At 31.1% G+C, this 11,033-nt stretch overlaps 1 protein-coding gene across 2 annotated transcripts; it reads left to right on the top strand.

The window, feature by feature from the left end:
* Positions 1-274: 274 nt before the first annotated feature.
* On the top strand, positions 275-10,767 carry LOC128162735 (uncharacterized). Of its 2 annotated transcripts, none has more exons than XM_052826077.1 (14): positions 275-622; positions 1,403-1,503; positions 1,989-2,134; positions 3,116-3,224; positions 3,515-3,624; positions 3,985-4,103; positions 5,536-5,666; positions 5,958-6,125; positions 6,441-6,568; positions 7,040-7,262; positions 7,567-7,705; positions 8,866-9,147; positions 9,547-9,735; positions 9,897-10,767. In XM_052826077.1, the coding sequence occupies exons 1-14, from the start codon at positions 352-354 to the stop codon at positions 10,133-10,135; spliced, it is 2,355 nt and encodes a 784-aa protein (XP_052682037.1). In that variant the 5' UTR covers positions 275-351; the 3' UTR covers positions 10,136-10,767. The 2 variants fall into 2 exon arrangements, with proteins under 2 accessions (XP_052682037.1, XP_052682038.1); XM_052826078.1 differs by having other exon boundaries at positions 8,866-9,057.
* Positions 10,768-11,033: the final 266 nt, after the last annotated feature.

Here is an 11,033-nt window from a genome sequence, read left to right on the forward strand (position 1 = left end):
TAAATCATAAACAAGAATAGAGAATATAACATCAGACTTAAACCGGATATGTTTAAGCCATCTTAACCTTGAAACAAGTATTCCTTTATGCAACAGAAAGCGTTGGAGAAGAACTAGTGGGTCACCCAGTGACAATCGCCATTCTTTATTGCTCTTGACTCAGTTAAGGTCATCAGGACTTTTCCGTTTGCGCACCGTGTATTTAATTGATTGAGATGACTAATAGAATACACCCAAAGTTTTCCTCAATTATTTATCATTTTTGACCAGATTTTGGCAATAAATGCACAGTTTTTCCAAATCATAGCATATTTCTTAGATAGTTTGATAATTAATTATTCGCATATTATCATGTTTCTATCAAGAATTTTCTTGTTAACGTGTTGTACGTTACGCGTTAAAGCAGCTTTCACGTACGAGGTAACACCAAGCTGCAAAGCAAGCGATGAAGAATGTTCATTCGATTTCCATGTTAATTATATAATGAGCATGGTAGCGTACAACTGGACTTTATTTCAAGGATTTCCTGTATACTTCAAAAATGGAACCATGTATAAAAACAATGAGTCACCTTTTGGAAATCAAAGACATTCATTTGAAGAAACAACTCTGTCCGAAAAAGGTATTTTGAATATTTATCAAATAAGCGTTTGATTTACATTTAATATTTTAGTAAAAAAACGGTAATGAAAGTGATATTCAACGACACGACATTGTTTCTACACAATATATTTTGAATACGTGATTAAACTATGTAATTGTCAAAGGCATTATTAAGCTGATATCAAAATAGATCTGACTTTTTAGTGAATTTGTTTTAGAAAGTAAGTAAATAAAAAGTAAAGTAAGTTTTTGAGATAGACATTAGCTACCGTTCTGATGGTTATCTCTACCAAAGCACAATGTGAAGATAGATCTAACGATTTCATGTTTTGTGATGTTAAAACAAACAAATCTTGATTCAACTTTTAATCAGATGGCAAGTTACGTTTTTCTAATAGTGATATTGTGAAATAATTTTAAACAATGTTACTACCAACGACTTTGTAACGATTCTTGTGATTAGTTGATTAAATCATAAATGCAAATGATAAAGTTCATGAAGAGGGCATAGAAAAATGAGTATTTGTCATATTTCTCCCCACTTTGTGCCATTGCAGAGATCTGTATTTTCATGAGATTGAAAACCGTTGTTTTTTCATTAGCGTTACCTAAAATATATCATTTCTTCTGAAATTACAAAAAAAGAAAAAAAAAGAAATGAAAACTCATACAAGAAAAAGAAAGAATGTAAAAGCTGGTGACACGTAGCTATCGACAATGTTTTCTACCAACACAAATGTATAAAGGAAAGTAGATTATATTATCGTTTGAGTTACTAAATTCTTTTTTTTTTACTTAGAAAAAGAAAACATACATACGGTCGATGGAAATTACAAGTTTATGTATGCCATAAACAACCAATTCCCAGGACCCACGGTTGTTGTCTACGAAAACCAGACGGTCAGCAAATGTTCTGTTTTAAATATTCTGATATTAGTATCAATCAATTTAACCATTGCATTGTTTTATTAAGTAAACAGACATGATTTCTTTTCATTTTACATCAGTACATCAAAATGGCTCGATAGTCGTTGTCATTTGTAGGCAAAATAAATCTCCTTTTTTTCTTTCATAGAAGAGCTTTAGATAAATATATAAAAAATATTGATATTTTAAAGCTAGATATCAGATATTTTTCTTTATTTTTTTTACATATATTTGGCTAAAAATGAAATTTGTAAACTTTAAAGGTAAATTGGATGATTAATCTGTTGAACATCCAGCCTATTTAATCATGAACCTGCAAAAGAACGACCTAACTTTTTTCACTTTTAAGGACGTACATGTAGCTTTTTAAAAAGTGATTACTTTTAAGCAAATTGAACTTCAAACAAAAGGCTTGAAGTAGTCACAGGAGTTAACACATTGGTTATTATTAAATATAGGTGAAAGTTCGTGTGTACAATAACTTGGCAAATGAAGCGGTCACGCTTCACTGGCATGGGATGTTCCAGTCCAAAACTCCGTGGATGGATGGTTCCTCTATGATATCCCAATGTCCTATACTTCCTGGACAGATGTTTACCTACAAGTATGTTGCATAGTGTGAAAAAATTAAAATTATTTCGAGAATTAAAAACAACTCAAAGAGGGAATATATCATCACGTAATCATAGTCAGAGATGTTTTGGGGACAAAGAATCACAGGATGTTAACGTTGCTCTGACACTTGGTCATATAAAATGTAACTGAAAGGAAAATGAATGATATAGCTGTGCATAGCACTAGCATTCAGTCATCTTTCCAAATAGGACTACACATGTATATGGTGTTGGACTTATATGGCCCATTAAAAAGAATATCATTAATTTACTGTAATTTTTTGCTTCCTTTGTAAGGATAGACATTTGAAGTTTTTTTATACATTTCATTTTGATCCAAATGCCAACAATTTTGAAATATGACACCAAAAAGTTTAGATATCCCTGCTTTGTTTGCATTTTTAGCATAAACCGCTAGTTTTAAAACATGTTTTCTTCAAAAAGCATCGAACGATTGCTTGAACATACGAAATATTTTCATCAAAGATGTATCAATTTAAGACTTCTATAACATGACTAATATTGTGTTCTTTTTCAAAGCTTCACCCTATGTCTCCAATTCAAATCAGATAAGAAAATTGCCAATTTTTGACTGATTTTGATTGAATTAAAAAAAAAACCAGCGTCAATTCTGATGTCATTTACTGCTAGTGAGTGCAAATAAATCAAACAAGTGGATCAAAAACATATACATGTATAATATCCACTATTCTAATAGATTATATAACAATTTCATGTACCTTAAACACTTTCAAAAATTGCGAATTATGAGCTCATAGCATATATAGTTCTTTCAGCCAACGTTCACTTGACTGTATGGCACAGCGACATCTTGTATATTTATCTATTATTCCATTTGTTTGCATAAACATTGTATAGATTTGGATTGTTTAACTTAAGATTTTGGCGGGTTTTATTATTTTTGGGGGGGGTGTTGGGTTTTTTCAATCATGTTTTGTACTTTTTAACAGATTTATAGCAAATCCACCGGGTACACACTGGTATCACTCTCATCACGGTGCCATGAGAAGTGAAGGTTTACATGGTGCATTTATTGTTCTCCCAAGACAAGGAAAAGAGGTCAGGAGACATCGATAACATTTTTGTATTCATTATCCAGTTCTTATTAAAATTAGCAATAACAGTTTTTACATTTATTGATTGCAACCAGAAAGTAGGCTAATATGGAAAGTTTTTATTTCAGTTACATGTATATACTGAATATGTTATACATGTATGTTATATACACAAAAGCACATATTTTGTGAATAAAATATTACATAAAAAGTTTCCCAATACAGATTGCAAAAATTAACACGCATAAATAGACATGTCCGTTTTAATGTTAAATCCTATTATTTTTCTGCTAGAGAACAGATATTCCAAAAGTCGACAAAGATGTCCTTTTTCTTACACAAGACTGGGTTTTCAATAAAAATGATGCACAGACTGCCGAAGAACAGAATTGGTTTTTGTTACAGTAAGGAACGGTGTAACCTACTTAAAATCTACGAAAAAGGCATGATTTTAGTATTCAATCAACATATTAGTTGTCATTACACATGGCTATGGCATTAAGCCGATTTTTTAAAACAATTCTGAATAGTTTAGGAGGCTAGGTGATCAAGAAATTAACCATTAAATTTATTATTTAACATCTTACATTTTAAGATATGATTTGTTTAGCTATCGACTATTATCTAGTAAGGAAAGTCTTTATTTTTTAATTTTCGGTTTTTTTTAACAATAATTTTCTCTTCTTCTAAGGGAGATCAATGATGTCAAAAAAAATGGCCACGATAATCGAGCCCTCTTAATGTTAATGTTGTGTTTTGTACAGATTTTCAGATAATTTTGATACGGCGGAATGTACGACGTCAAGGTTTACCTATGATGGCTCTCTGTCCACTCTCTTAAGGCCTTACAACAATGCTCTAATTAATGGAAAATCAAAGTCATGTAAGTATGATACGGACACCTGTTTCTGCGATAAAGTTTATCCCAAAGTATGAAAGATGATACATTGTAACATTACGTACTCTCTTAATGAGAATTACATGAAGTCTTCTAATCCGTGAATTGCAACACTTTTCGCTTTATACGGTTTAGTAGCGGACACATGTGTATTACCATTCGCTCGTACGATATTTTATCTGCAAAACCATATAGCCTATTGTAGTTAATGTATGTAATACCTGAAAAAGCATCGTTTAATTTTTGCTTGCCGACAGGAAAAGTCGTTTCACACAACGAACCTCTGTGTAAAAGCCTTTTGCTTTTATATTAATATGACCATATGTTAAAAAAAATTGATTAATATGATGATTCAGGGGAATGGAATACAATACTTTCAATAGATTAAAAAAAAACTACAGTTACTGTTATGTCTAACATGTTCTGTTTAAAAATTTAGCAATCCAATTCAATAATGGCATCATTGAATCAGAGCACTAAAAGTATTATCGGGAGTTAATTTTTTTTTTTATTGACTATTGTTATTTATTATAATGTCAGCAATATTTAATTTTGCATGGCAAGTACTTTATAAGCTTTATTTGAATAATTCCACACATTTTTTTCTAATTTGAATTATTGAGTTTGTCCAAGCTCTAGAAGGCAAATCTCATATGAATCATGTTGTTTAATATTAAAAAATGAAATTAACGCCACCATACTATTCGATGCATTATATATCAGTAATCGAATATTTCTGGGAAATCGTATCCAAGCAATGTTTTAATAAACAAATAATAACAAATTCTAGTCTACTCCAGTGGTAGTTCTAGCTTTAGATTGGACTGTCTGCCCTTGATTTAAATCCACAGTAGAAGTGGCGCTGTGGTAATTAATGACAGCAAAAAGGTCTTATTGAGAACTGGCGTAGGAATACACACGACTACAAAAATATCTAAATTATTCGTACCATATACAATATGACTATTTTCAAGGTATTCATAAATAAGTTCCCTTGATAAAGCAATAATTTTCAATACATTACATCGAATTTATCGATTATTTTCAAGTACTTAGTCTTGTCAGCGGTAATGATTTTGCTAAGGTCCAAACACTGTATAACTTCCCTTTTATCAGAGTAACTGCATAGGAGAGTTGATAAAAATCAACTTCCAATCAAATCAAATAGCAAATGAAACGTAAACTATTTTTTATCCATTATAATAAATTCACGGAGATTGTTTTCTGAAAAACCGGATAATTTTGCTTCGGCCTAATTTAGATAATATAGATTTCAACTATATAAGATTTAGTGGAATGATAAAAATATAGGTTTAAATGTTTTTAAAACAATGTAAATCAATTTACACGATTTGTGTTTTACTGATTTTGTTATTTCATTTTAAAATAAACTGCTCTGAATAAATAACCATTTTAGTCGCAAGTGACAGTTCTGTAAACCAGAGAAGTGTTCCTTTGGAAATGTTCAATGTGACCCTTAACAGTAAAACAAGATTTCGGATAATGAACACTGGTTCCACGGGGGAGTACAAAATATCCTTTGATGAAGTAAGAAAAATTTAGAATTTAACCTCAAAGGTATTGTAGAAGCATTATGTTTGACGTATACGATATTTGGAGGGAAATGATTTAAGTTAGTGTGGATTAGATTTATCGCATTTCTGTTTTTTGTTTCAAGGAAATAATATGTACGACCATCAAGTTCTATAAAACAGTATTTTTGCTAAAAAAAAAAAAAGTGTTTGTAAGATTTAATTCCACGGACGATATCCTACTGAACATAATTATTTTTCTATACTTACATACATTTTTTAAAAAAGAATAATGTTTTATTTTTAGCATAAAATGTTGCTTATAGCTACTGACGGCTATGATTTATCCACTATTTGGATCGACTATCTTTTTATAAACCCAGCGGAAACTTATGACGTCATTGTATTTGCCAATAACACTCCTGGAAACTACTGGATACGAGTACAAACAAACGAAGTTATGGATCAGAATCATGTAATTATAATATGAGACTTAATTTAAATTCGTTTTAAGAACTGCTAATTCAAAAAAAAAAGACACAAGCAAGCACTTACACAAAAATAAAAGTATGCTTTTAACCAAAAATTGAATTTTTTTGATATTTGCTTTGACATTGTGTTACTGTTTTCTAATGGTATTTGAAACAATATCGGCTTTTTTGACAAGAAAAAAGGCATGTTGAATTGATAAAAGCGTAATTAAAGGTTAAAAAGATATACATATTTTTAAAACCAGTTTTTAATATCGATATTGAAAAAGCGTCTCAAATGTTGATATTTTTTCATTAAGAATCGCGTTGATCCAAACGTGAGCTTTGCGCTGCTTCACTATCAGGAAGTGGAAGTATATTATCCAGACTCTAAAAGAAAGGAATGTGCTGAATTTGATTCTTGTGTGATTGCAAACAGCCATTGGAGGTGTGTAAATAATATAAACACCTTTATGTTCTCAAGTAGGTTTTTGGCATAAACTGGGTAATATTCTTTTGTTTAACCCGATTTCTTTATTCAAAAAGTTCAAAAGGTTGACGAGTTTGTCCTTTTATTTTATAAATGACGACATTAAACTATATCATATAAACAAATTAGCTAAAAAGATATCCTATTCCACAATATATTACTTATTAAACGATAATACATTCATGTCTCCCAGTGTATCAAATAACACATATTCATTTTTTAAGTAACCCCGTATCATAATGATTACAATGTGCAAAAAGGTGGCATACAAGACCTGCCAGAATATGCAAAAATTGTTAAACGTTTCTTTCATAATTGGAAAAGTAGATTATGTAAATTTTTGAGTACAAGTTATCTTTTAACACCCACCTCGTTGTACATGTATGAAAAAACTATCTATTCTTCATATCATTGAAATTTGATTTCAAGTCCGATAACGATGTCAAAATGGGAACCACGTGCTCGGTATCTGTCAGTGGCGGACATGAGGGCGCCTGCCAATGACAAAAGGGCGTCTCCTATAGCAGTCCCAGAATCCCTGGAGGACTTTCAGGAAGTATTCCTCAACTTTCACTTCAACGGTAGCGCTTTGTTATTTGGCCGCCCAGCTGTGAATGCTATCCATTTCAAAAACCCTCCAGTGCCTTTACAAGTAAGTTTTGTAATTTTTGATTTTAAAGTCTTATGTTTACTTTTACTGATCTAAACGTCATTTTTATAAACATTATGCAACACAAGTATGCTAATCATGTAAAGTTAGGTGTATGCATATAGATACATGTAATCAAATTTGATGTTATTTCGAACAATTCTTTTAATGTTAGATGTTTATGTTATTTCTACAAGAGCATTTCATCATTCTGCGTATTTTTGTTTTAGAAGAAAAAAAAACAGTTTTAGTGATTATTATGATCAACAGTATTGAAAACATACATGCCATTACATAATCTTTGCAGGTTTCGCCTGAAATTGTTAACGAAAGCAATGTGGTCTGTAATAACACGGACATGGACCAGTGTGGGGAGTTTTGTAGATGTACTCACGTGATCAAGTTGGCCAGTAAAAAGGTCACACAGATTGTCCTTCTTAATGAAAGTAAAAACGTGTTGTTATTTGAATATATACATATAACTTGCGAGTACCCATTATTGTCGACAAATACACAAGTTTTCTCTATTACTCTCTTCATGTAAGCTGTCATGTAAATATTTCAACGCAGACCTCCGCATTTTTCCTTGATTTATTTTAAGTATTTTTTTTTTACTTTATTCTAATCAATATCGACTTACTTCTGACTAAAAATAAACCCTGTCCATGCCCTTTGATTTACAGGAAGTCGAGTACCAATTATTGCCGCTCATATCTTTTCGTCATTTTTCAGTGACTAATTGGTAAAAATGTCATAATTTTAAGAGAATCTAACGATGTAAGATAACATGTTAGAATATAACATAAAAATTATATTATAAACGCAATTTAATCATATTATAAGCAATATTATTTTCGATGTCCCTACGGCCACATGCACATAAACAGAGAAATATGTGTTTCACATCTCTCGAGACAAATGATTAAAAAATTAAGAAATGCGTTGTTTATTCATGAAAAAATTTTTTTAAAAAAGTTTGAGTTATTCTAGTAAAAGAAATAATGTGTGTGAAAGTCAAAAGCAACGCCTCTAAGTTACACCGCAGGTGCGCGGGAATAAATCTTTGATCCGCCTCAGATTGCAGACAAAATGGCGTCTTATAAGCAAGCAGAAGCTGGCTTTTCTTTCTTAATAGAAATGTTATCTTGCTTATTTTTGTCAAGTAATATATCACGGAGGTAAATATTTTTCGAATTTGGACCTAAACGAAAACGCCCTGCCATCAAAATGGATTACAAGTCAAACATTCAGTAGCATGTGTCATCGCACGGATACAAATGAGATACATTTTAACAGGCTTACCTTTGTTAAGGTTAGTTCCAAGATGTTTGAATTAATTTTTTTTCTTTCCCAACTTTCATAGTGACTTAAAAACTGTGTTTTTCATTTAATTTGGTTTGTAGCTAAAAACAACAAATATATAGCGGAAATCTGGTTGTTTTTTAACAATCGGCAATAATGGGTACTCGCTCGTTAGACAAAATATCTTTCTCTTTACCAATCCCTTAATGAAAAATTTTATTCAAATTAAAAAAAATAATAATAATGTTAATAGGTCAAATAGTTATTTTTATCAGTTATTCTTTTCTTTCTGTTTGCATGATAGACGGTATTTCTGGAGGGCCCTCGCATCCAGTCCATCTCCATGGTAACCATTTCTATGTCCTAAAGTACGGCAGCGGTGAGATAAACAAAACAACTGGATATACACAAGGTCCAACCCAGGACATCCAGTTCTCTTCTGACTTCCGGTCAGCACAATGGCGAAATTCAAGCTGGAATTTTGGAAACGTTCCTGGTATCAATATTGAGAATCCACCGAAGAAGGACACCATCATGGTCCCGTTCAGGGGATACGTTATTATACGATTTCGAACGGATAATCCAGGTTCGCATTTTGTCAAAATTTGCACTGAGAAAATACTTAACTGCGCAATATTTTTTTGTAAAACAGAATGTGGATTTGTTAAATGATACTGCTTACAGAATGCTTATTTACTTTGAAGTTGGTCTAATATTAAAAAATCACACTTAACATAAAATAGATTTTGTTTATCGAGTCATTTTTTTCCTTTTATATGTACAAGATAAGAAGGGAGATAATTTCCCTCCATTTGACTTGAAATTTAATCAACATTTGTAGAAAAGTCATTGACTTGAATACTGCATTCAATAAAGCATATATTTGTTATATATCATATTTTTTATTTATTTATTTAGGTATTTATTTATATAAATAAATATATTTTTTTGTTTTGATAAATTTTATTTCATATTATTTTTTTAGGGTTCTGGTTGATGCATTGTCATCTAGAGGCTCACATGGACATTGGTATGGCAGTTGTTTTGCAAGTAGGGGAGATATCCGAACAGCCAAAGCCTCCCAAGGATTTTCCTAAATGTTCCAACTTTATAAGAGAATCATTGTATAAATCAGAGTCCAAAGAACACTTCAACGGTTTTCTACAACTGCCAGGTAGACAAAAATTTATTTGACAATTATTGTCTTTTATTTGTACTTGATTTAAAAAAAAAAGAAAATCGAATTAGTTCGTCATAATTGTTAAGTTGATTGTTGGTTAGAGTTTGATGTTCAGCAGTGTTAAGTGTTATCCATATCTGTTTATTATATTTCAGATGTAGAGAAAACATCCAAAACAACCAAAGGCAACACTACAAAGGATTCAACAAACACTGACTCTGACACGTATGAAATGAGCTCTACCTCCTACGTCACAATAATAGTATTTCTAGTGGCATTTTTCGTTGGTGTTGCAGTATTTGGTACCTTGCTTCTAATCAGACACTGTAGATGGCATAGAGGCTACGACCAAATGAATGAAAACGACAGAATGAGGATCTTAAATAAAAACTAGCTATAGTTGTTGAATACTATTATTTTAACGAAAAATTATTGACGAAGTATTTTTTTCTTGTGCATATTTGAAAATGCATTCACGACAGACTTAGAATGGAATTCAATTGGAATTCATGGTATTTTTATTACTTCTGGCTCGTATCGACGAGTTGACGACAAATTTTGTATATCTTCATTTCTTCTTCTTTACTATGCTATTATATTGGGCGTGTTAAATAATATTTTAATTATAAGTCAATGGATTTTTTGATTTAACATAGAATAGTGATTCTATAGTAATATATTGACAAAGTCAACGTTTGTTTCATTCTCGCCTTTGATTATTTAATTATTTTAGCTTTCCTATATCATTAAAGGGGCACCTTCATAATGTGACGTACTTCCTATCAAAATAAACAATAACATCAAGTATATTTTCAAATATATTTTTTTTTTACCAAAATCATTGCCTATCAGTGAAATGCAATAAGTTACTGTGCTATAGAGACGTGGTTACGCACAAATGTATTAATTTTACCATATATCGAATAATTACACGATTTCAACATATTTTATATGTCATATAAAAAGACGAACTTTTAAAAAAAATAAGATCTCCATAAGTAAATGAATCAAATTAAAAAGAGAAAAATAAAATAAAGCGTTTGGTGAACACATTAATATTGAGTGTCCTTCTGTTCCATACCAACGCAAACGTAGGGGGGGATGTGAACACTGCAGCGCGGAACCTATCATGAGCCATGCAGTGGTCTCTGTCTGATGACATGGTATCTTCATTAACTATATATTTATTAAGATGCACTCTCTATAAATGCACATTTCCTACTGAAACATCAAATAACTTCAAATTATAACTCTTTTCTTAATGTTCTAGTCCCACTCTAATTATTTGAGAC

Source organism: Crassostrea angulata, chromosome 9, assembly GCF_025612915.1.
Source record: "Crassostrea angulata isolate pt1a10 chromosome 9, ASM2561291v2, whole genome shotgun sequence".
NCBI lineage: Eukaryota > Metazoa > Mollusca > Bivalvia > Ostreida > Ostreidae > Magallana > Magallana angulata.